The sequence below is a fragment of the Cygnus atratus genome, chromosome Z (assembly GCF_013377495.2).
Source record: "Cygnus atratus isolate AKBS03 ecotype Queensland, Australia chromosome Z, CAtr_DNAZoo_HiC_assembly, whole genome shotgun sequence".
NCBI lineage: Eukaryota > Metazoa > Chordata > Aves > Anseriformes > Anatidae > Cygnus > Cygnus atratus.
In genome coordinates this window covers 24,975,136-25,003,021 of record NC_066396.1, presented here as the reverse complement: position 1 = coordinate 25,003,021, position 27,886 = coordinate 24,975,136, and the positions used below count along the sequence as shown (strand labels likewise).

The 27,886-nt window shown below is 35.0% G+C and overlaps 1 protein-coding gene across 2 annotated transcripts in view; it reads right to left on the bottom strand.

The window, feature by feature from the left end:
- Nucleotides 1-27,886, bottom strand: part of AP3B1 (adaptor related protein complex 3 subunit beta 1) — a 172,705-nt gene that overhangs the window by 54,394 nt on the left and 90,425 nt on the right. For both annotated transcript variants that reach the window (XM_035553476.2, XM_035553475.2), the window contains exons 16-22: nucleotides 23,568-23,754; nucleotides 22,504-22,634; nucleotides 19,767-19,878; nucleotides 18,142-18,298; nucleotides 14,754-14,928; nucleotides 6,666-6,738; nucleotides 5,646-5,752 (exon numbers count right to left, since the gene is read on the bottom strand). In XM_035553476.2, coding sequence (XP_035409369.1) covers nucleotides 5,646-5,752; nucleotides 6,666-6,738; nucleotides 14,754-14,928; nucleotides 18,142-18,298; nucleotides 19,767-19,878; nucleotides 22,504-22,634; nucleotides 23,568-23,754 — 942 coding nt within the window. The remainder of the gene's footprint in view (nucleotides 1-5,645; nucleotides 5,753-6,665; nucleotides 6,739-14,753; nucleotides 14,929-18,141; nucleotides 18,299-19,766; nucleotides 19,879-22,503; nucleotides 22,635-23,567; nucleotides 23,755-27,886) is intronic.

Sequence of the window (27,886 nt, the reverse complement as noted above, 5' to 3'; positions counted from 1 at the left end):
AATGGTTAATATCTGCTGATGAGCAGCTACATTTATTTGTAGCTCTCCAAGTGCTTTCCCAAGGTGAGTAAGCATCATTATCCTCATTTTTCAGATGGAAAACGAAAAGATTAAGTTACTCCCTCCAGATCACACAGCATGCAGTTAGCCAAAAATAGAACTCATTTTCCATATGTAACACCCAGTTCTGTATCCGCTGGACCAGGCTGATTTACCACAAGCATCAGTCACACCTAATCAACTAAATAGCTGAATTTTGGGTGCACAAAAAAAAAGTTGCTTTTTAGCTGTTGCCTTTAAGACTTAGCATTTTCACTTGTTTCATAGGTGCAAATTTTCCATCTTACTAACATGGTATTTGCAAAATTTGTTTCAGGCGAGCATTATGTTAGCTACAAAGCTTGTATGGCACAGCTTAGAGAAAAGTGGAAGCAACACGCATAATTTAAAAACTGTTCCACATGGAAAAATCTTCATCTTAAGAAATTAAGTTGGACAGAGAACTCTGCAGAACTCTACAAACACACTGCTTAATGTACAAGTGTGGTCAACAATGCAAACAAGTTATAAGGTTGCACAGGGATAGCATGCATCTAGCATACCTTACCACCAACCCCTTCCTCCCCCACCTACCCCAACAAACTTCCCCAATTCCAATCATTATATAAAAAGGTGGGCTTCAAAAAAAGTATAACATAAACATTTCATATGCAGGAAAAAGCTCTCCTATGGTGAGACACCAAAAAGATAAGACATTACCTACAAGAAGGTCAAATAAAAATAAGAGGTCAAATAGTAAACTACATAAAATGATACCAAGACCATAAGCTCAGGTTACTGTAACATAAAACCACTACAAAAACATGATGAAAAAGAAGATGTGGCTAACATTCAAAACTGAGAAAAGAAACAACTTTTATCTGACAACAAAAATGTATCAGTGTCTCAAGAAGGACCATATGTATTTACACAAATATAAAAATAATTACTTAAAAAACAATGATAATTACTCAAACTACCTCTACAAACCCAGGGCAGAATAGCAAGAATCTATTTAAACCATTCCATACAGTCTGCTGCTGTCACTAGTGATTGCACTATAGCTCTTTCATATCATTAACAAGTTAATTCTGATGACATAGCCATTCCCGAGGTAAGAACACAAGAAGAGCTCAGACCAGAGCTTACATGAATTACAAATAAATCTAGTTATATAATAATTAGTGTTAATGAAGCTTTGAAAAAATAAAGCTCATGAAGCAGAGTGCATGCCAATAACTATTTGGAATAACTACTTTTCATTTCTCTACTGTAGGATTTGTAAATTCTTAAGCACCTCAAGCTAACCTTTCCCACAAACTGCATAACAGACTAGACTGATGATATAATCCATTATTGCAGTTCCTGTGTTCCCAGTACTTCCAAGAAGAGATCCTTTACACAAGGACAGAATATACTTCATAGACAGTTGTAATACTTGCTATAGTGGAATTAGACTGAATAGACAGAGTAATCTAAATGATAAGAATGTTTTGCCCTGCCATATTACCTCAAAAACCGAGAAATCAAAATATCATTTAAGGGGTGATCCTATTCTAAAAGTATCTCTATTTGAATACTGGGGGAGTTCATGTTTACTGTTTTTCAAGGAATTCCATAAGTATGCTAAATTTGAAATTAAATGTATTTATCACCTGGCTTGACAGGTCTGCAGCTTGACCTTGACTTTTGGCAAAAGCTATTATTTCTGCTCTACGCATCACCACTCTAAAGAAGTTCTCAAAGTGGATCCTAGTTAAGAGTTCTGTGGAAGATTCAAGGGACAGGAAACTGTATGATTTGCTACTCCTTTCCTAAACAGATTCCGTGGAATTCTGAGCAGAAGAAAATAATAAAAACCTATTATAGATAATACTTTCAAGAGAATACACTGAATATACCAAAGAAAAACAGTAAGTAAAGCAGTACCACTTCTACAACTATGACATAACTCAATATGCATAATAATTAATGAAAAGGCTAAATTATTGCATCAAATATGTTTTCTATAAGTAACTCTTCACTACAAGAGCCTTCCCCTCTTTGCTGTATGCTTTTATCACGAACATCTCTTATCACTCAGCCTTGATGTTTTCCCCAAATTATCATGCACTGGAGGCAAGGAACATACCACATCTTCTCCTCTCAATACTTATTCATCTCAACATATACTTCCGTACAGCTTTTTGCTCCATCCAACTGCTGCTGCTGCAAGAGCTCATATCCAACTGTCAGTTCTCCCTTGCACTAATACCTTTCTGAACTATAAAAAATTTCTTGCTACCAAAGTAGTATTCCCTCCTCAATATTTTTTTCTGAAGTATATATATTTTAATTATCATATATAGCATGCTTAGGGCTCTAGATATTTAGGGAACCAGTTGCTCAATCATTTTTATTATCTAAAGTCCGTATGAGAGAAGAACAGGTGGTTCAGCTTTTTTCTCATCAGTTGTGTTACTGTAGGAACATATGATGACTCCCCTCTAGCTTCTCTGTCTGAAAGCATACCCATCCCCTTCCCCCCTTTAACCATTCCTGCTCACAGTACTATTTCTTCCAGCACATTATAACCCTCCCTGTCATTTGTGAGTTTTGCTTTTTAGTCCATCTTTTCTCTCTTCAAAAATTTCCATTTAAGGGATGACACACATTTCTGGTGTTTTCAGATACCCGTTTACACTGATAGCTTGCAGATGTCTCACTTCTTATTTTTAATTGGTACTATATCTTCACTTATCTTTCAAGCCTTCAAGGGTATTTCACTATCTAAAACTCATTTGACTCCAAATGCATGAGTTCTGTGTGCACATGCATAAAAGCCTCAGGAGTAGCCTCCAGTGACCGTGGTTACCTGTTTCAGCTGGCCCACTTGAAGGTAGACTACACATACCAGGGCAGAAGCATGAACATGGATTTACTATGTTTTCCATATACAATAGGAAGAAAGTTATCTATAAATTACCAGAAAAGAAATATTTTTCCTGGAGTAAACTACAATATGCTTATGTGTGTCTTTATATGACAGGTAAATGTTTTATGTGAAAACACGAATCATAAAACCAAGCGAGCTGTGGGACAAAGTATCAGGTTGTACAATGTATTTGCTATCCAGAGATATTTTGTTTTTGTAGGTTTGAAGAGATCTAGAGCATTACTGTAAAACATTTCTAGTATTTATGTTTTCTATAATGTTCAGCAGCTATAAATGTAGAGTTATAAGTTTTCTAAAAGCTGTATCCAATTACAGTCCTGAATGATTTGAATAATAGACTGCCTGACATATTCCAAGATAAGTGGCTGCTACAGTTCTTTGATATTAGGGTCATATACTGTACTTATCTATTTTTACTCCATGCTCTCCATTGCCTAGTAATAAATTAATTTCTCTCTGTTAGTTTGGCATGTGCCCTACAGTTAAATTCATTTTCTCTCCAATTGAAGGAAGAAAAAGTTTTCTGAAGTATGACAACTATTCTTCTTATTTTTGGAACTAGTGGCCATGGATTAAATTCAGAATACTATCTTAAGAGAGACATTCCCACATAAAATCTTAAAAGCTGTTTTTACATTTTAATTTTTAGAAAATTACCTGATGGTGTTGAACAACACATGTATACAAAACTTTTAACAATATGGATATCATTTGAAAGAATAATTTTTAACTTTAGTATTTCATTTTTTTCATTACCTGGAACACAAAACACTGCAAAGGACCTCATGGACATCTGCAACTACTATCAATGGCAATGACAGTTATAAAACAGGTAATCACTATGCAGGCAGCAACAATTAGTGATGATGTAACTTAGGTTGTTTCCAAAGCAGGAAGTATGAGGAAATAGTCCAGCTTCTTCACTGATTACGTATTTTACCAAGAACTCAGTAGTACCAAGAAAGAAGCATTGTGTGGAATCAATCCTTTTATACAGAACTTCTTCCTTTGTTCAGCCTATACCTTCCAGCTCTTTCTAACACATCCACTTCATTGCAGCTACCTTCTAAAGAACTGGGGGAAGCAATAACTTATGGTTATCATGAGGAAAGCAGGCACACATGTGGGAAGTGGAACATGTTCATGTATTTTAGATGAAGAAAGGACTCCAGACATTGGTGAACAAGTGCTGTTCTCAAGCACCCAACATTACTGATCGCCATTTTTAACTTACCCTCAAAGACGATAATTCTGAAGCACCAGAATGACCAGAATCATTCTTAAGCTAGCCTCAGAGCAAGAGAAACAGATGACAGCCTGTGTTTTGATCTGTTAAGGTCTTAAGGATAGCAAACAAGAAATTGTGGCACTGCAACCACAGAAAAAACTGCACAATTAAAGGCAGGCTTTCTGCCTAGCACTGCATACTGCACCACAGAGTAACTAATATAAGACAGCACCAGGCATTTTCAGACTGTGCGACACGTGAATGACTATGCATCAGGTAAAGTGTGTGTCCACATTGTTACTGGCCCGCTTGGAATTTAAATTGTATCACAGTTCTCTCAGGTTAGGCTAATACCCACCACACTCTCTGCAAGTTTATCTTTTAAACACAAGAACTTAAAGCCTGTAAATATAAAACTGAACAATTAGCTAAAATCTTTTATTTCTTAAGTAAAATAATTTCTTGCACCTTCTTTATAAGTATTTAATAATTATATAATTTTGGAAATGTATTGCTCCCAAAGCCAACACAAAGTACCTTAACAGAGATTATTAAATTTGCAGTGTAGGTTCTGGATACCAGCCATGTAAGAAACAAGGCTAGGCTAAAAAGCATCCATGCCTCTTTTATTTTCTTCTTGTCACTCCCACAAACTTTCACAAGGATTTGTATCGCTCCAATCCCTTATTAAATTGCAAATTTAAATTGGACAAAAAACAACACAAAGCAAACAAACAAAAACCCTACATTAAAATAAAATAAAAAATAAAATAAACAAGACCAAGAACACAAACTACTATCCTTTCCACCAACAAAGGAATGCCCTCTGTGACTTTGCTAACCTTAATTATACCTATAGTTTTGAGATTCCCTAATGGAAAGTGCTACAAAGCAGAAAGCACTAACTGAATGAATCATGACACATACTGATACACCACTGATTGTAAATCTATACCCTTTTTATTTGCACCAAGGGGCTATGATTTGTACACTCATGAAAAATTACTTCCAAGTAGCAAAATGTCATAATTGGAGTCATGTATGGTAAATAATTGAGCTGAGAATTAACAAGTATGTGATTTTATGTAGCTTATTTTTGATACTGCAGCAACTAGATGATTTGAAAGATTTCTATAGTTTGGATGCTTAATTTGTAAATACACATTTCCCTAAGGCAGAAGAGAGAAAAAAAAAAAACAAATTGAAAGAGAAGGTTAAAATCCTTGAAGGCATCCTTCTTAAATATGCAGTGTTCATTCTTTTCTCCACCTTCCAGAATGTAACAGATCCAAAAAAGCTGCCAGACCTGCATGTAAACCACAATTTCATGCAGGACCTTTACAGGTGAAAGTACTTCCAGAAAACCACTTTGTTGACTGCCTTAAAAATACAAAATGCTTAAATTAAGACACCTCCCTCTCCCCTTTTTTAAAGGCTACTTACATCAATGACCGATGAACCTGACAGACTTAATCCCTCTAGGTCTGCTGTTAAACTTGGGGACAAAACAGCTGCTGTAGGAACTGCCACAGGAGTTGTCACAGGGTAGACTAGAATTAGAAAGGCAACTGACATTTAACTAAAAATACAAATAAAAGTAATGGGAAGGACAATAACTTATTTTCATTAAGTTTAAAAAGATTTTATGTCTTGATCCAATTATTTCATGCTCGTGTCTCCTAATCATAGAACATTATTTTCTCCAGACATAGCAGACATGCTCAATATAAACAATGAAAATATAAATAAAACTGATAATAAAATATATATTAATAAATAAAACTGATAATAAAATATAAATAAAACTATATGTATAGACCATACGCATTTTTTAGATTGAAGATATTTTGCTCTTCTTTCTTTTTCACTCCATTTTATCCTTCAATCTGATCCACACTGTGCAGCACATTTTCAATATGAGTTATGTGCAAAGTACATATTAATGCAATTCTAACATTTGTTGCACACAGAAGAAAATCTGAAGACCTGCGCTACAAACCATAGAAAAAAACAGCACTAGCTCTACTGTACCCTTCCAAAACTACATTTTAATCTGTTTTTTGAAATTGATATTTTTAGTATCTTGTTATAGTAGCATAATTGCTTCATAAATTGCACAGATGTTGTAAAAGAAACATCCATTGTTACCTGAGGAAATAAGCCCACTTAAACAGAAAACAAATCTAGATATACAAAATTCTCAAAAAAGATGTTTTACATCCCAATGCATTCCAAAATTTTAAACTAATTTTCAGTTCTGTAATAAACAAACTGATGTATTATAATAAATATGCTTAAAAAAAAGTTGCTAGTCTGAGCAATATATATATATATATATATTTTGGTCAGGAAGCTGGGACAATAAATGAACAGAATCAATGTTTAAGACATTTAAAATTTCACTGAGTCAACTGAATTGAATATACGCCATAGAAAAAATAAGGCTTCAATCAAGATACTTACAGTCATCTAAATCTAAGAGAAAAACATCTTGTTTACTTGGAGTTTTTCTATCTTGCGCAGTTTTTTCTTCTTTCTGTCAAAATAGATGAATATTTCATCTTTTACCATATCAGCAAAAGAATGGTCTTTTATACTTCTATAGCAGCAAAGTGTATATTCATTGCTTCAAAAGAAAAACGTGTCCATTTCCAGAACTTAGCATTCAAAGAATTCACCTATTGAGACAGAATTCTTTGTACACATAAGCTGAACCCAAGCTCTACATTTAAGCTATATTTCACTCCTTTGAAGCCCATCCTTTGGTCTAATATTAATAACAGTAACAACTGTTACTGAAAGACAACTTTTGCTGACAGATCAGATGCTTCTGCTGATACCATTAGAGACAGAAACGATTTAAAAAAATATTCGATTTCTGTATGAAAAACAGGGCAAAAACAAATCATAAGGAAGTGGTATGATTTGCGCTTTTCTAGAAGGAGGGAAACCTGTCCTATCAGGTACTGGGATACTACTTCATTGCTGGAGAAAGTCAACAAAAAGTTTCTTTTTTGTCACCAAAAAAAATATGCAATTTTAAGCTGTAAGATGAATTCTAATACAAAGATTGCCAGTATTGTCAGCATACTATTGCAGAGTAGAGTAGTAATAGAGTAATCTCAGTGACTTGGCTTACATACAATTTCAAAAAATTTGTTGAAATACAGTTAAATAAAAAGTTACAGATGTGCCTAATAAGAGCGAACATTGGTCATATCTACAGAACATCTAGACAGAGATGATTCAAGACAGAGTTTAATGAGTCACAGCTCATAATGGGCTCCAGATACTGTGGATTAGTAAAAATGATTGATCTTTGGACACTGACAGAGTCTGGACACAGTACCCACTGGATGCTCATAAGCCAGTTTTTCATCACGCTGTTCCCAATCCACTCTTAAGCGTCCTTTGTCTGGATCAGCTGCAGAACTCTGCCTTCGGTCTGTCTCTCTGGCTCAGTCACCAGACAGCAGGCTTCATCATTCTTTCAGAGAAATTTGTCAACTGCCCTTAGACCTTAAGACTGCTCATTACTCAAGCTACTGCAAGAATTTAAATGTAGTCTTTCCAGGAGTTCCACTTCCATGAGCTTTTCAGTTTACCAGTTCTGTCTTCAACAGTCTGTGACAGCCAAATCCATACACGCGTGTATTATTCTTTTAGCTTTTCTAATCAGTGAAACGGATCTACACAAAACACTAAAACTCCATAAGCCCATCCTGGGCTCCCTTACTTAAGCTTTACTTACAAGCTGTCACAGTCCTTTCAGGCACTCAGGATACAACTTCCTAAAGGAGCCTGGAGACCCTCTCAAAAGCTCAGCAGATAGGTTCATTTTCTTTGATTGTCACCATAAAGCAAAATGACCCCTCTGTTTTTTTTCCATTTCTTCTAGTCTCTCAGTCTCACAGTCAGTTGCAAGCTAACACTAATGCTGGGTTCATTTTTTCCAGTTTTGTGAGAATTTCCATGGTTCCCTCTGAAGAACACACAAGAAGCCATGTTAATGTTCTTGCTAGGTTAAGCCATTGATATTAATGACTACTGGGTTTACGTAGGACAAAATGACACTGCTCCTCATTTTCTTCCAATAAACCCAAGGCTCAACTGTATCTTGGGCTGCATCAAAAGAAGTATGACTAGCAGATTGAGAGAGGCACTGGAACAAATTGTTCACAGAAGCAGTGGATGCCCCATGTACAAGACTATGTTGGATGGGGCTTTGGGAGACCTCGTCTAGTGGAAGGTGTCCCTGCCCATGGCAGGGGGGTTGGAACTGGGAGATCTTTAAGGTCCCTTCCAACTCAAACTATTCTATGATTCAAACAGACAGTATTCACTTGCATGGTCATTACAGATGTGCTTTAGTTATTCTGGGAGAAGACTCTTGTGGACAGAGTAGAATGGAAGTCACTTACTTTTATTTTTATTAGATCAACATACTTGAATGGTCCTTACTACTACAGTATTTGAGTGTTGTATTATCACTGATTTATTTGACCCATGACACCCCTCTGCCCCAAGGCAATATTAAAAAATATATTTAAAATGGTCCTAATATGATTCCATTCCCTATATGACTTGTCCAGAACTACTGAGGGACTCTGTTGAAGAACCGTCTCTCCTGAGTGTCACTTTGGTCAAAACCACAGGACTTAATTTTTTCTTCCAGTGAGGTTACTGACAATTTATTTGACTGCTTTTCGCCATTTTTCCTCATCTGTGAAATGAAGGTATACAGTATACTTTATAAATGACAGGTGCTAGTTGAATTATGTGCTTACTTTTATTTCTGCACTATGATCTTATTTGTATTGTGAGTTACTTCAAGCCTGTGAAGTCTCAGAGAAATTATTTAATGACAATTATTTTAATCAATAACAAGTCTTTTTTTAAGCTCCATGTTGTGAATATTCAGCCATGAAACACATTATCTGTAACTCTTTTACTGCACATTATGTATCACAACTGACTTAGTTTGTTAACTATAAAATCTCGGGACACCTGAACATAATCAAAGAAAACACAGTTAAGCAAATAGATTAGAAAAAAATCCCAACTCTCTCACTTTCTACCTCCACCTATTCATAAGATTAATTTCTTTCATCAACTACAAAATAAGGTTCAAAGATTATTTTTAGCTAGTTTTAATATTTGCTCCTCTTTCCAGTAGGGAAGGGATTTTCACATTTCCTTTTATTATGCAGCCAATTAAAATCTATAAAAAGTGGCTCACTCATATGAGAGGACACCACAAGGATAAAAATTTTGAATGTGCTTGAGTTTTGCTAACAACAATATCGCCCAGTAAAAAAAGTTTAAAAAAAAAATTAGGAGTCAGATTCAAGAAATTCTCTTACTGTTCATCTGTTTACTGAAGACAGTTAAGGTAAGACATTCTATGACGCAAAGAATACAGAAAACATTTTTTAATTTTTTTTCCTGTTATTTATCATTCTAAAGTGGTTACTCAGTACAACACAAAACTTGATATGTAAATTTATAACAAAAATGTATTTATGCACTGATTTTGAATCTATGATGTGAATCAACTTTAGAACTGAAAAATATTTCACAGAACTTTTTATATTTCAAAATAAAATAAAATTAAAATGCAAGTACAGAAACATTACATTGAGGCAATGCATGGTAAGAAAAACTTACACAGCACACTTTATCAGTACACTGTACTTAAGTACAATCAGTTTACTGTAAAACACCAACAAAACCAAACAACAAAGCAAACAACAAACAACCCTGTCATCGGGGAAATGTAAAATCAGAGGCAAACTAAATCAAGATAAAGCTAATATTAAAGTATACTGAAGTCTTATTTTCTACTTCAGTCAAGTGTGTCAAGCTTAAATAAATACCCAGCTAATTCTGTGTGTACACACTCATATAGATACACACATGCGTATATATATTGTGCTAAAACACTAAAGAAATCTAGTTAAATTTGTCTTGTCTATTAGACATGCAATTATTTTTTTTTATTTTTCAAAGAAAAGATGATTGATTGGCTTTCTAGGAATAATAAATAGCCAATGACTGCAACAAACACTATCAACAGATATTTCTATTGAATGGAAAAAGCTTTGCATTCCAAATCAAGACAATAAAAAGGTTCTGACGTGTCTGGCATTTCCCTGTAACATACTTTTTTTTTTTTTTGTATTTTTTTTCCTTGAAATAAATTTAAAATATAACCCAAACAGTTTCCTACCAGGAGAGCTCACTACAGGAAAAGCAGAATACTAAACAAAGAAGTTAAGCTATATTCCATCAAACATTTCTCCATTTGCAATTCATCTTGGTAATAGAGATAGAACCTGGTAAATGCATATAGGACTTGAAGCAGGAGATTTCTCTTGCTCAATGCATAATTCATGTGCTCCGCCTGCAAAGTGTGTAAAATGAGAATTTCACACCGCAGCATGAGCCATGGAGCTGCAGAGAAAAGGCAGATGAAATCATATTTTGCTGTGTGAATTTTATTTCTTATCCTCCCAATATTTATACAAAACCATCATTGACAATCCAAATGCATTGACAGATCACCCACTGTTTCCATTGTGTTAGCACTTGAAAAGAGATCAGGCAGAAAGATAGACAATTTGTTTTTGTATATTTTTTAAATAGTGGATCAGGTTTTTAACAGCTGAGTGACTGTATTATACTTGTATAAGGAGGTCAATAGTAGCTGATTTTAAAATCCCACTGTAAAGACATCTACTTACATATGCATCCTGAAATCTGCATTTTAGCTCCACAGTATTTATGCTCAGAGTATGTCATGTATCTGAACACCTCAAACTACCCACATTTCAAAATGATATAAAACACTGCAGCACAAGAAAGTGACTTTTCTACTCACTGCAGCTCAGTTATGGTAAACACAACAACATTTTCAAAACAATTCTTCGCAAAAATAAATATGAAAGTATTAATAATATATTCAGAAAAAAAATCTGCTTTTGTAACCTATTTTTCTGCTTGTAAATGCATGGATGCATACACAAATTAAGCTCCCATGTGAGTGTAATCAAACCTTGTTTATTATGAAGATTCTGCTAAACATGGCAATGGTAACTAACAAAACACAGAGAATGGTAGTCAGCCCTCAGAACATTATCTGTGTAACAGAGTTCATAACATGTGGCAAACTAACTACTACTCTTATCAATATGTATTTCAGAAGATATTTTTAGTTTTATCTATAAGGATATAAAATCTTTACATCTAAGGGTATAAAATTTCCCCACCTATGCTGACCAAATTAAGAATGTCCCATAGCAGAATAACATAAGCAATGTTTTTTCCAACAAAATCTTTCAGTAGAAAAATATGCATTTCTGAGGGCCTGGATGAGATTCTGCTTCCTGATGGAAAGAAGCAGAAAAATTACAAGGTTTTCATGGAAGTAAAATAAACACGGGTGGTTCTTGTAAAATATACTTTGATACAAGGACTCCACTCAAGACTTTATCTGAAATGTTCTTTAAACATTGTTAACTATTGCTTTTCTTTCCAACTTGGAAGGACTGTCAAGGTTATCATCAGTTAGCTCAACCTATGATCACAGGACTCAAAATGTGTAACTCTCCAAAAATCTGTTAAGCTACTTAGAACAACAGTCACTTTTAACACAAAATACATGTTTCTCCCCTCTACACCCTCACCTAATTATGCTTCTGAATAGAACCAAATATCAGAAACACTCGAGGCATAAACTCAAGCATCCAACATCAATTAAACTGAAGCTAACTCTAGAGTCCTAAAGATTAACAGAGTACAGTGAAAGTCCTCTATGTTCAAGAGCCCCTCACTCCTAATTCATGTATAACTAATCACAGAATCGAAGGGGTTGGAAGGGACCTCGAAAGATCATCGGGTCCAACCCCCCTGCCAAAGCAGGTTCCTTAGAGTAGGTTGCCCAGGTAGGCGTCCAGATGGGCCTTGAGTATCTCCAGAGGAGACTCCACAACCTCCCTGGGCAGCCTGTTCCAGTGCTCCGTCACCCTCACCGTGAAGAAGTTCTTTCGCATGTTGGTGCGGAACTTCCTGTGCTCTGTCTTGTGGCCATTACCCCTTGTCTTGTCCCCACAAACCACTGAAAAGAGGTTGGCCAAATCCCTCTGTCTCCCATACCTCAGGTATTTATACACATTGACGAGATCCCCTCTCAGTTTTATTTCCTCCAGGCTGAACAGACCCAGGTCTCTCAGCCATTCTTCATAGGGAAGATGCTACAGGCCCTGTATCATCTGTGTGGCCCTCCACTGGACTCTTTCCAGGAGATCCCTGTCTTTTTTGTACCAGGGAGCCCAGAACTGGACGCAGTACTCCAGGTGAGGCCTGACCAGGGCAGAGTAGAGGGGGTATGTATATATACACATATATGTATATATATATATATATATACACACACACACACAGAGGTATATGTATGTGTGTATATATATATGTATGTATATATAAACTTCACAGTTTTCATATACTAGTCCATCAGCCATGTTAACAGTTTCCTAGTGAAAAAGAATTCAAGGAACATAGTTATTTAACTTTTGGATAGCGAACTCTATGCTATCTTATCGATTATCTCCCTGCCTCCTTTTTTTGCTGCCATGCACATAATTTTAATATTTGCTTTTTTTTTTGTGAGATTTAAAAGATTTGCAATTTTTCAATTCTACATTTTGCCTCTAATCAAGTCTTCTGTCAATGGCTTATAAACTTCTTTTGTTCCTAGCACATTTCTTTTTAGGTTCTTCTTAAACAAGTAAGGCTTTAATCAAGTATCTATTCCTGCAAGGTTCTTTTTCTTCTCTTAAGATCCAAGGGCTTGACAATTCTCCACTGACTTCAACAAAACAATCCCAAACAAGCTTCTTGGACATTCCGGTTCTCCTACTACTCAGTAATTGACTTCACACATTCTTGATCGCTGTTTTAAAATACAAAATGCTTCTTTATGCTAGTAGTCCTCACATATCCTGTGAAAGAACCAGAACAGCTTAAATAATTCTAGTGAAAGAAATAATGAAGGCTGGCCCTGATATTTTGAGAAAAATGGACAAATGCAGCAGAGAGAACACAAAATTGTTTGAATACAGTTTTGTAGTGGCTGCTCAGAGCTAAGCAGGTCAGAGTACCGATTATTTTCTGGTGGAAATATCTGTGCTACTATGAGGAGCTGCAAACTCTTAGAATTAATTCATGCTCCACCTAGCACCAAAGAGCTCATTCTGAGAGGACTTGGCTTCTCTACTGGAAAAAAAGAGAACGCTACTTTCTCAGTTAAAGGAAATACACTTAAACAGTAATAAACTTACAGACTTCCCTTTTAACTATTTGATACACACTTGTCCAATAGCTTCTACAACTGCATCAAATGCAACAGAAGAGGCCTGTTTTGACTACTCAGCAGTCTATACTGGAATCCTGATTGAAATATGCCAGTTTGATTTAAAATGCTTGAGTATCACTTTATTTTCAACACTGTATACTGATATTAAAATGGAAACTTCTGAGTTACAATTCTAACCTACAAATGTTATAAAGTATATAGAAAGAAATGTAGGGGAAATCTTTGAAAATGGAAAAATAACTTCTAGAAATTTTTTTATCAGATTCTCCTAACAGATTTAGAATAAGGTTCCTTATTTATCTATTTTTAATGAAAAATAGATAAATAGAATTCAGTTCATGGTAGTAGACTTAGGTCTACAATGTTGGCTCGAGTAAAATGAACTTCTAGCCTCTTTCTCTTCACTAAGGTAAGCAATTAAAACTTAGCTGACACATAAATGGTTCTGTTGAACACTTTTGTATCTTCACATATTTCAGCATTCAATATAAAAAAAAGATACTTGAAAGTTTGCTACCTCAGAAATATAGTTAAGAAACCAAATATAATTTGAAGTAATGGAACATTTATATGCCTTATTCCTATCAAAAAGAGAACAATAAATGTTGATTACTCATTAGGAATATTAATTCTACTAGCCCATGTATACGCCTCAAGTATAGATGCATTAACTGCACTGTTCTTAATTTTAACAGGAAATTTTAAAAGAAAGCCACTGGTTCCACTTAAATGTCTTCAAGCCCTTAAGAAACTCCTCATGTCAGACCCAGGTCCTGTAGTAATTAGGATTCCATTTTAATACAATTAACATCCCAAATCAGGCTGCTATTTCTGTGAAATACCCACATACATATGTTTTCACCAATGAAAAAGTAAAAAAATTAGGTTCCCTTATTTTTTATCTATCTGGTGTAAAAGTGTAACAGAATTAAAACCAAAATACAATTTTCATTGTAAAGTATTCTTACTTAAACTATCAAATAGTTGTTGTTTTGGGATGGGTCTTTTATGAAAGGTCAACAAATATTTTCAAAAATTATGGTTTTTTTTTAAGATATCCATAAAATCACAACCCATCTCCATTCCCTCAGAAAGAAATAAACAAATTATTAGATCCATCTTTTAATGTTTAATATACATATTTATATATATGTGTATGTAATCTTCAACATACTTACCTTACTAGAAGTAGCACTTCTAGATTTTCCAGAATCAGAGTCACTTCTAGAGTCTGATACTGATTTGGAGTCTGAAGAACTTCCCTCTGACGAACTGGACTCTGTATCAGAGGAACTGGATGTGTTTCTGTTTTTGGAGATCCCCTTTGCTTTCTTTTTACTTTCCTCTGCATTACTAGATATTAAAAATAAATAAATAAATGTAAAAGGCACACACAAAAACACCAAAGAAATGCACTTAGGCACCACAGTGTCATAGAATGGTTTGAGTTAGATTGAGTTAAAGATCACCTAGTTCCAACCCCCATGCCATGGGCAGGGACACCTTCCAAGGCCCCATTCAATTTGGCCTTGAACACTTCCAACGACTGGGCATCTGCAACTCAGGGCAACCCGTTCCTCACCATCTGAATAAAGAATTTCTTCCTAATGCCTAATCTAAACCTACCCTCTCCTAGTTTAAAGCCATTACTCCTTGTCCTATCACTACACTCCCTGAGAAAGTGTCCCTCCCCAGCTTTTCTGTAGGCCCCCTTCAGGTACTGGAAGGCTGCTCTAAGGTCTCCCTGGCGCTGCCTTTTCTTCAGGTTGAACAACCCCAACTCTCTCAGCCTGTCTTCATAGGGCAGGTGCTTCTGCCCTCTGATCATTTTTGTGAACCTCCTCTGGACTCACTTCTACAGATCCATGTGTTTCCTGTGCTGGGTGCCCCAGAGCTGAAGATAGGAAGCATTCTACATTGACATTTCAAGGTTTTATGAAACAAGCTTTAAGTCAATCCTTCTTCAGGACAATGAAACTTGGTAAGATGGCGAAAGTAGTAGCTTATTTAAAGGAAAATTGTTCTACCTCTTTACACAGTACAACATCACACAATCTAAAACAGGTAATGGTCAAATAAAAATATGAACATGTTAAATATTAAAAATATTATTTGCATATATCGAGCCTGTGATATTTCAGAAAAGTGAAGACACCACTTTAGACAAAATATTTCTGACTATTCCACATGCAATTAACAGAATCATGATGGCTTATAACATGATTTTGCAAAGTATTATTGCTTTTAAACATCAATATATTGAATTTGTTAATTTTTCTAAATGAAGCCACCTAGAAAAATGCCTATAATATCTACAAATATTTTAATACATACAGAGTTTATATAGAAGAGCTATTAACATTCATTCCGATGCTTTTGGTTATATCAAATACCTTACAGCTATTAGACTTCAGAGACAGTATTCTTCACACAGTTCTTCTCTTAGCCATGGCAATGTTGGATTATGTTGTTCTATGCTAACAGCTACTGAATATTATTAAAATCTGCCCTGTTTGCTCCTAATAATACTAATAACTAAAATTAACAGATTACCCTTTTGTCTTGGTGAGCAGGCAGGGGGTGAAGAGAGGAGAATTACCAGACAGAAATACTGCAGGAAATGAAAACTGTTTTCTAATAGTTGTCATGGAGGAGACAAATAATATTTCATATAGAAAGAAAACCTCCCTTCTGGGTTCAGCATGCTACAAACTTATACTTCCAAATCAGGTGTTTCATATACCACCTGATTCAGCTTCCTCCCCAGGACAATAAATTGGATACTGAAGTGCTGGAAGGGTAACAAGGTCAATAATAATTAAACAAATCCAGACCACTCGACTATTAATAGTCCCTTCAGACCCAAATTAAGTTGTTAAAACATCTTTGCTTAGCTTTCGGAGTAGTTTAGAAGAATATACTATGTTGCATTACAGTTTTAGATGGCAATTATTTTTAGAAGGGAAAAATACAGAGAAGGAATTGAAAAATTTAACATAACAGAAAGGAAAAATACTAGGGGCAAAGCAACGCCCCCCATCAATCTGGAACTTTCCAACACTGAATTGCCTAAATCACATTTGATCAAAATTATAAAAAATCTATAGTAAGATTTACACCATCCTAATAATGCCCAACTGTGCAACCGAAGATGAAATGAAAACCCAAAATTTTAATAGTCAAAAGTAATTTTCTCTGAAAGCAGTGAACTCGAAGCTTGCTAAGCTAAAAATGAAGGAGGAGTACACTTTACAAAAAGAGTCTAATGTAGCATACCTGATTGTTAAAATCATGGGAAAAACAGGAACTCCCTAGTTTAATATGACAAACATTTAAAAGCTAAAAATACTAATCTAAAAATAAAAATTCACTAATGTATACTGTTCAAAGTTTCCTCATGACATATAACACAAGTACTGACAAGACTGTCTACATTTCCCTCATTGCCATTGAACAGAATCTTTAGTTGCATCAACAAGTAAGCTATTGTGCATTATATAAATCAACTTGTTTTTCAAAACACATTCAATATTTAAAACAAAATTTGAGGATTAAAAATGTTACTTTATTGTGTATCAGTCAGTTTTGATGGGTAATCATTGTTTACCTTACTGCTTAAAATTTCAGACGTTATTCTAATGAAAAGAATTTACTGGTAACTAGCTTTTTAACTTTGCAATGATGAAAAGCCTGTATTAATTTAACCTACAGATTTCATTTGTTCTGAACAGGAAAAACAATATAAATCACTTTTAAAATCATTAAATCCTGACTTAAATTAATAAAGTCATAATTAGGGCATTATGCTGTGTTTGTTATGGAAGTGGCAAGGCGAGCTGCTTTAATTACTGTCTGTAATAAAAGGAGCAGAGTGCGTACTGCGCCCCAATCAGTGCTGTCAGCCACGACTGAGCTGAGCTGCAAACTCATCAAGTGAGCTGGCAGCAGACTATAGAGTAAAGGGCGATCATGTCTGCAGAGGCCACTTGCTGACAGCAGTGGAAGAAACAGATTCATACAATCCAAGGTATTAGCCCCAATTACTCAAAATTTTAATGATACTTTAATACATGATAACGCTGTTGATAATGGGCAATCTTAAAAAGCACTAACACTTAAATATCTTATGACCGTTTCCCTTCACAGCCCTTGCCTCTAATATTTGGATCATAATCTTTTTAATATAACATTATTTAGAAAAATCAATTGTCTTAGTTACATAATGGCAAAGTGTTGAAGGACTTAATTTTAGCTCTCAGCAAAATTGCTGCAAAAGGTAATTAAGTGTTTCATACAACTGTCTGATCACTTATTCAGCCTCCCAAGGTTACATCAATTTTCAAAAAGCCACCCCAGATTTTACAAAAGTCAGAAATTAATTCTAAATTTAAGAGTAGTCTGATTAAAGAAAATATGAACACAATTCATACATAGAATATATATTGGCACATGCTTAAACATCAGTTGGATGATACACCTCCAAAAAAAACTAACTAAACACTTAGCAGACTGTTTACAGCAAAGTTGCTTCAGCAAAAAATTAGAACCATGCAAATGTATGCCTACCTTTCCTTAACAGCTCCAGATGTTTTCTTTGCTGTACTTTCTTTGCTGTCTGATTCACTGTCACTTGATTCTTCACTGGAAGAGGAACTTCCACTGCTCTCAGCACTGCTGCCTTCCTCCTTATCTTCCTTCTCACTTTCACTGCCAGACTCACTCTCTGAAATTAAAAAACAAAACAAAACAAAACATTTTTTTCTAAGTATCTTACACAATTAGTATTTTAGAAATCTAAGCTTTTTTTTTTTTTAAATAATGTTTTAGTATTGTAAGATCAAATTGCAAATTTCATCATTATTTACCTAGGGTCAAAAGCAGATAAGAAAATCACGTCTCCCCAACATTTACAAAATTCTCTTGGTAAAGATCTGCTTTCTTGTGTGTACAGTATGGTACTTCATCAAGCCAGAACTCCCAATAATAAATTAATTACATGTGGGTTCTTCAAAATTATATAACCCTGTCAGGGCTTGGAGATGACCTCACATTCTCTAATGTACATATTCACTTAACCGGCAGATTATCTTTTAAACCAATTGCTTAACAAGATGATCTATTCTTGGATATTGATAGTGATGATAGAGTCACTGATTTAAACAAATTATTCATCTTCTAATTAATCATATAGCTAAAAATATTCAAGTATCAGAAATTAATATATTATTTTCTTGCTTACAAGAACATTAAGTGATACCCAGTTCTAAGGTACGTTTCTTCTGCATGTTCCTTCAGCTTAGGAATGAGAGTGAAGAAGTACCAACTTCAGATCTGAAAGACCATTTGGGCCATTCAACCAGATGCTGCTAATTCTTTAAGTCTCTAATGCCAAATATTTTATGTGTCTAACCTCTGGACCTGGAAGATTTTTTTGTCTGTTTCTTAAGTTTAGAAATGGCCAAAGAGACTCATGTTCTTCACTACATTTAAACTATATTAACATCTATTGAAATGGCAGTCTTGGAGAACTGTCTATCTCATATTATGCGAGAGACTGGCCAAGAAAACCTTAGCTCATTTGAAACAAAGCTGTCAGTTATATTCCCCACCATCACCTGAATTGTAATAAATAGAAACTAGCATACTGTACTTCAGATTAAAACTGTAACACAATTTACTTAACAAAAACACATGAAATACTACAGTTATACAAGTTTGGCCATTTCTCAACACAGTAGCACATGCTATCAAAATAGTAATTCATAAGCAACAAATTTCCCCAAACATTCAAGACTTATGGTTCTCATCAACCAAGGCTATGGGCATTTTTCCCGTAAAACGTTTCAGGGATTTAGTTTTAACTGGAACTGCAAATTTTCATTTCTCTTACAAGTTTCAAAGTGAGATGAAAATAGCATGCCAGCCTTTTTTTTAACAGGGAAACAAAGCAAAGTCTAACTCTTTTAATGAACACGCAAGCCATATCTATACAATTAGTTGTTACTGCTATAGTGAATTTTAACTTTTTTCCTTTGATTCCCTAACGTTATATACACCTCTGGTTTTCGTTTGTTTGTTTTGTTTCTTTTTCTTTTTCTTTTTTTTTCTCTGATTCATTTTAAGTAGTTGCCAGTTCTGAAGATAAAAGTTATTCAGGAACCAGAGATGAAAATCAGTTTTCAACTACCTACCTGTTGCACTGGTACTGGCAGACTCATCTTCCTCCTCTTCTGATTCAGAGTAGAACTTTTCAGTAGGTTTCTCTTTCTTTGTCTTACCTAGAATTGCAGTCCATTCCTTTGCCTGTAAATACATTTCAATGCTTACAATGCTTCTAGGCTTACTTTTCCAACCAGAGACACAAAAATATACACAACATGACAAAGAAAAATATCTGAAGCAGTAGTATTAGGTGGCTTCTAAATAAATCCTCTAAGCAAGTCAAGAGAAAATATTTAGCTTCTCTTATTTTACACAATTAGGAGCACTAAAAGTTTTATACATACCTATAAAAGGTGAGATATGTCTGTTAGAGAGGCCAGAAAAAGATTTACTAAGGCAGATTAAAAGCATCAGTAACCATAAATAAATTTCTATGCCAAAAGAACCCAAAGTCTGAGAATTTTGTCTATGGATCCAGCTCAATTTAGCCTATTGCTGGAATGAAGGGTAAACACCACCTTTATCATCCCAAATTTAAGAAGAAAACAGGTGTGGACCCAGTAAGCAGCAACAGTTCCAGTAGCCAGATGGCAATTGTATGTCACAGAATCACAGAATGGTTGAGGTTGGAATGGACCTCTGGAGATCATCTGGTCCACCCCCCTGGCCAAGCAAGTTGTCCTAAAGCACGCTGCACAGGGTTGCATCCAGGCAGGTTTTGAATACCTCCAGAGAAGACTCTACAACCTCTCTAGGCAAACTATTCCAGTGCTGTCACCCTCATATTCATTTCTCATATTCAGCCAGGACTTTGTGTTTCAGTTTATGCCTGTTGCCTCTTGTCCTGTTGCTGGGCACCACGGAAAAGTCTAGCCCCATCCTCTTGACATCCTCCCTTTGTGTATTTAGACACACTGATGAGATCCCGCTCAGTTTTCTCTTCTCCAAGCTAAACAGGCTCATCTCTTTCATCCTCTCTTCATACGACAGATGCTCCAGCCCCTTAATCATCTTAGTAGCCCTCTGCTGGACTTGCTCTAGTATCTCCATGTCCCTCTCATACTGGTGAGCACAGAAATAAAAGTAATTCTTATCAAGAAGAGCACACCAGAACAAAACACTGCTTCAGCCAGACTTTTTTCTTTTCATATCTCCATATAATACTGAGAAGCAGAAGAAAAACTCTGGACAGGAAAGAAACAAATAGTCAGACAACCATACCAACAGTGATAAAAGTCTGCCTCACTGACAGCTGTGATCTAGAGTAAGACTAACTTTTGTAAGAGCTCTAACAATGAGTTGCAATGGAGTACAGTTCTAGAGACACAGTGGCCTCCTCTTAAACACTGAAAGCTGCCAAAGCTTTGTAATGCTCCACCCAGCAACTGGTATTTTAAGAACTTAATACTCTTCTCAATTTGAATGACAATTTAACAATGGATTGCAGCTTAACAACTCAACTTGAAGTATTAGAGAAACCACAAAATTAATGACAATGAGGCACTCTCCATAGAAAATATTTGCAGAAAGCCTAGGGTAAAGGATTTTCATGTTTATTTTGAGGTTTAAATGGTCAGAGGGAGATGTTTTCTTTTATATTGTAGATGGATGTTACTCCATTTGATCAATTTCCTGCAATGCTTTTTGTTTTTATGGACAAAGGTGCCTCCATACATTCTTTCATGCCAACCTTATCATTTATAATAACACTTCTTGAGATGACTGCTGTCAGACTCTCCTCATAAAAGCTTTCAGAAGTTTGTACACAAATATCTCTTTTCCTGAAATGTATATAAGAAGGTAAAGAAGTAATACTGAAGTACTAAAGAGAAATGTTTGTTCTACCACATCACTGTTTACTGGCCTCTGCAACTCATACCCATTATTTAGCATTTCCTTCATTCATTCTATTTCTAACATCTTATATGCAAATTAATTCATGTGCAATTTAGTGTGGAATTTGGCTCAGGACAAGGGCCACATGCTTCTCTGGTAAGACCTGTTACAAGAACGTATCTCAGAGAACATCACCAGTTCCGTATATTACAGTACATTTCAATTCCTGTTATTGTACAATAGCTTTCACTGACATTTATTAGTACTCCAATACCCAATGCATAAATCACAGCTCTGGAACCAGAACACGACTGCCTGCTAGTTTACAAGCTAGTAATGGAATGCTGTAGTAGATGACTAATCCTGTAAAGTCAACAAATGAGTACTGCACTAACAAATGACATTTTCTTTTTAAAAACTTTCCTAATGCTATTCAGACCATCTGAAATGTAAACCCTGGCCTCTTCCAAACTTTACATTTCGAAACATACATAACTCTTCCCCTGCTGCTGCCAGTATACTACCAATTTTTTTCTTTTAAGACTTGGATTTATACACTAATAAACCACCACGCACCTACTACTTTGGTATTCCAGTAACAGTTATCATTAACTGCAATTACCATACTGTGGCAGAGTGAATACAAGAAGTATGAAATAAAAAATGAGATGGAGGGGAAGAAAGTTAATTTAGTCTACAAGTGAAGTGGAAGTGGCCTACAGTTGACCCACTTCTCTCATTGAAAATAAACAGTATGTTGCAGATTTTAAAATTTTCAATTTCCAAGCTAAAACAAGCCACATGGATGATCACATGTATCAAAAGTTTTCAGTACAGCACAAACATGTTGTTTAAGTACTTATATTTTAAGGTAATGTTCTGTATTGGCGCATGTGTTCAGCAAAGTTACTTTCAATGATGCCAACATACCGACTCAGCCACTTCAACATTTCGCACAGCAGGGTCAGGTGCCACATCTGGCCAGTCAGACAGCTCCAGGTAGCCAGTAGCTCGGCTGTTCAGTGTGTGAGACAAGGTGCCAAGCTGGAAATGATCTCGATCTATTAAAAAAAACGGGGGAGGGGAAAATATACAAACAACATGAGCTCTACCACAAAGAGCAATCTTAATCAGGCTAAAGGTAATTGCCATTATATTACCTCAAATGTCATGGAATAAATATAAACTAGGAAGCTCTTCATAGGTCAAAAAACTGATTTCAGTCCATAGATTACAATAATCTCCCCCATAATGGTCAATAAAAAAGCTAATCAGTCAGTGTGTTTAGAGGTGTTGCTCTGAAATGTAGCTTCTCTAAAAATTACTTTACTGTGAATATTAAGAATGACAGCACAGTTAAACAATCCATATACATGTCTTGGCACAAACACATCCAGAATCTTAATAGTTTTTCTTCAAAATGGAGCTCTTTTTACCGCTTTGAACATTAGTAAGTATGAAAATTAAAACTGCAAATTACCACAATAACAGAGCATTTTTAATTCAGATAACCTAATAACCTTTTTATTTGAGAATACAATGATTCTTTTAAATAGATGGAAAATGCACTGGGAAAATTATCACTTTGGAGAAAAACAATAAAAATCTAATCTACTGAGATTCAGTTTTTTTCAGATTTGTAATACATTTACAATACATTAATAACCTTCTATTAAAGTCTAGATAAAAACTAAAGATATTTTTCTAAATTGAAGAATATTTTTCCTCAAAAGACATACTTTCAGTTATTAAACCAAATTTAAAATCAACACGAACAGAAACTGATCAGTTTGTCAGGGTTTATCAGGTAAATGCAATGTGTACGCAACATGTAAACTTTGCTTGCTGAAAAGCAAGTAAACAGAGTGAGTATTCTTGCATATTAATCATCTGTGTTTTCTAAGTGACGCAATTTGTGAGCATATTTGAAATAGAATAGGCTGTCACATTCCTTTACGCAATGAACATTTACCAAATGATTTTGGCAGTTATACCTTTAAAAGGAGACTCAAGCAATGGGGCAGGTTTCTGTGCCAGAAATATTTTTTTGGCATATTTGCTTAAAGCTCCACTCTTCTCATTCGGAACAATAAGCTGCCTAATAAATCTTGTACGGTCTCTGATGTCGTAGCTTTGATCATACTTGCCGAGATTTAATACGTACTGGGTAAGCAATTTTGTCTGTGGAAAAAAACAGGACAAGAACAGAATACAAGTTATTTATGATTATTGATAACTCTGGATAAACATATTTAAAGAGGTAATAAAAATGAATGGTTATGTCAAACAAATGTTGTTCCACAGGGAATATGCATTTCTAAAGCTGCAAATGGAATTCTGAAGCCAAAGCACATGTCCTCTTCTGTACTGGGGAGGTGAATGCTGAGTACTGAGAAGCAGCCATGTGCTAGATTATTAAACTGCTGAAGTGGAAAGAAAGGCATCATTAAAAAAATAATCATATATGGCAAACCCGCTGAAGGGTCTACGTGAGGATAATGAATGTGGAAATACAACTAAAAACATGGCACTCAAAACTTAATCGGAAAAATATGCAGGACATCAAAACATCAGAGGGTATTAGGGGGCTGGCAAACTGCTTCTGCTGAGGTGTGTTTTATGAAGAGATACTGTCCCTGGCATAAGCAGTGTCTGCACTCTGACTGCACTCAGTTACTTTATCCTGAATTATGACCCATTAAAGCAGACACATGAATCACTGAACTGGATTACTGCAAATTATTTGCAGTGCATTTAGCTGTTACTTTTTCATAAAAGCAAGCTGCTGATGCCCTCTAAAAACCAGGATAAAAGACTTCTTCCATTTTTTTTCTTGAAGCTTAAAGCCTCCAGTAATATCGGTCATTTATTTATTTATGTAAAAGAGCAACTTATATTATCACAGCTTTTTACAGCATAATAGGATTTCCTAATTTGATGTCTGATAATATTAACATGTATTAAATAATTTTAATAATCCAGTTAAATTTTTAAAACTGAAAAAAAAGGACGACTTTCCCCATACCTTAGAAATACTGCAGTGTAAACAGAGCAATAATACCAAACAGACTTGTATCCATTAGCTACACTCAAAAGAAGTACGCCACTTTGTTCATACTGAAGCAAATAGTAAATACAGCAAAAATAATTTACCATCATAAGGAAGGTAATTTTTAGTATAACAACTCAGACTAGATGAATAACGCAGAGTTAAAACATTGTCAATAAGGACTTCATTTCTTTACACAAAGAAACAGGCTTGTACATATATTTTGTTTATCATGCTATTGTTACAACAGTTACAGTTTCAATTATGTGAGGGGAGGAAAATGGAAAAAAAACATTCAATTTTGTGACATACAACATGCTGGGAAAAGTTCAGCTTTGAGGATGCAAGTTAGAGTTTTTCTATATCTGTACAAAGAGTTTTTTCAGCATATTGATTAATTCCTGTAAGTGACGTACACAGTAAACAAAAATTGTTTTTTATTTTAACCATAAAAAATACATTATATGGAAGCATACCAAAGCATACCAAAGATCTGAATAAATTAGTCATATTACATTAGAATAAAAAAAAAATAAAAAAGCATACTTTAAAAAAAAATCAGGGCAACATTTTTTTTTTCTTTATGAAATCCAAGAGTAGTGCTATGAAAAGACATTTTTTTCCCCCCAAGGTACTTAGCACTGGAAAAAGGAAAAGGTTTCTATATGTATTTTACAGCTTTCTGGCAGCTATTTCTATATCATGGTATAACATTTTAAACAACTATATTGGACAGAATATATGTAATCTGCACTTAAGCATGATTTATGTTGTTTAATCAATATGGAATTGGAAGGGAGTGGTCTCAGGTAGCCTGGATTGAACTATATGAGGACTACTTCTAGTAGCCTTTGTCATCACTTCGCCTCTGTAAAACAAAACAAGCCTCCTTCCTGTCATAGCAGAAAGCTCAGCAGAACAGATTACAAAAAAAAAACAAACATAAAAGTATTTGCCAGTGAATTGCTAAAGGGCCAGGAAAAGTTGAGGGCCTTGGTATCATGGTGGACACCTTCTGGTGAGTACTAATGAACTAGAAAAAGAGTTGATCCTGAGAGACTGCATATTCTTAATTGGATCATCTTCTCCATGATCCTTTCCTTCTTCTTCTCCCCTAGAAGACCTCTTCCATATTGTCCAATACAAATAAAGATACAATATATATGGAAGAATGCTTCATATCTGCAAGAAGTCTCCTTGCAGATATCATAAATAGTTTTCATGAAAATAACTTGAAAACACTAATTTTTTTCTTGTCTTATGGCAATTCAACCAAACAAGTCAGAGAAGCTTTTCTACATGGAGGTAGCTAATAGAAAAAATCAATTTTAATTAAAAACTGAAAATAAATTAATGAATACTCATCAGTTTTACCAACAAAGGAACATCCATAAAAAGCTGAAAATTATTTGAGCAAGCAAGTTAATTTGGTGAAATATGACAGAATCTGCACACCATGTCTGCTTCACAGTACAATAAGACAAACCATTCCGATATAGAGGAATAATACATTTATTACTATACGCCAACATCACTTGTTATCTGGACATGCCCATTATTTAGGCTTAACAGCTCTTGTTTTTACCCACACTGTTAGTTTAGCATCTATTGCTATTGTTTGTACATTTTGGTATGGCCAATGTGAAAGGTATGCAGCAGGTTATCCTTCAGCAACGTTTCTAGAACTTTCCAGCTACAAGAGTTCTATTTAAGAATTTAGTGCATGCCCTATATTACCAGCCATTATGTTTTTGGCAGATCTCTGCTTGATGAATATTTTATTACAAATACCACCAATGCTGAGTCTCTACAGTGTCAGAGAAGCAGCAATTCATTCACTCTTCGGTATCATTAGCTTGTATAACTTGATACTTTAGACATATACAACAAGGATATTGTGCTAAACTACATTCAACAAATTGTTTACACATTACAACTACCTGGGACTTTTCCCAGCATGACTCCTATTGTGTCACACAACAGAAACACATCAAAATCTGTATTCTTCCTGTAACATGCAACAAACAGCTCAGACAGCTGGGTGCCATGGTTTCTGCATAACTGTTTCTCTCACATGACCTCCACTTAGACAGTGATATAGCTTATTCACAAGGATTCACATGTCCCTAAGTGATGAAAAAAGGAAGTAAGTTTACTAAACAACATAGACAACCAGAAGAAAGCCTGTTTTTATTATATATTTATCCAGATAGGTCTGAACTTGAAGTTTTTAAATTATAAATAGCCTTTGCAAATTCAAGAGGTGATCATGGGATTTAAAGAATATTACTGGAAATTCTTATGAAAAACACTGAATTTTAAAAGTATTCTTGAGAACATGTTGCATTAACTATTTGGATATATGCCGAAGTAAATTAACAGCAAATCAAATATGATATTCTATGGATAGTGAAAAAAATAGTCATATTCACTCCAGAATTCTTTGCTTTTCTCCAAACAAGATATAACAGATAAATTTCATCTGTCCTACCCTCATGTGGGGAAAGAAGTCTTTTTGTTTGTTTAAGTCTCTCTCTGCTGTCCTGACACTATTTTTCAATAAAGACACATTGTATCTTTGAGACTTTGGATGAAACAGATAAAGGATTCAAAAGTATGTATAGAGTAGGATACACCAGGAGAAAACAGGGAGATGGAGAGAAAGGGACAGACTGACAACTGAGCAACCACATGTACAACTTTTGGCTTGAAACTTGAAAATTATGTGAATATTAGTGGCTGGACTTTTTAGGAACTGCAGTCACTCCAGAAAGAAATGTTTCAATATTGAGCAAGTAGAGAAGATTCCTATTCCTGGGAATGATGCAGCTATACAAAGAGTGCTGTGAGCTCTTAAAGGCAAAAATATGTATTCTAATTTGGAAGGAGCTCTGAATCAAGCCAGATCATCAACCTACTCTTTTCAAATTCTGTATATGGATATCTTGATGACTTGAGAAGAAAACTTGTTACTCCACAGCCTAAAACTAAAAGAGGAAAACACCCTTCCATGATACTCATCATTTAGTAGAAATCTCAGGAGACAGTTTCTTCTGCTTTATCACCACTACTGTATTTCAAACCAAGATTATGTGAAACTGGAAAAGGAGTATCACAAAATCACCATCTCACTATAGGCTACGGACTTTTGGCCATCTAGAAAAATAAGTAAATATTACATAATGTGCCAGTCGGAGACAAATAAGATAATCAAACCAATCTTACCTTAGCTCAGTCAGCACTTTCATTAAGATGAGAACTGAC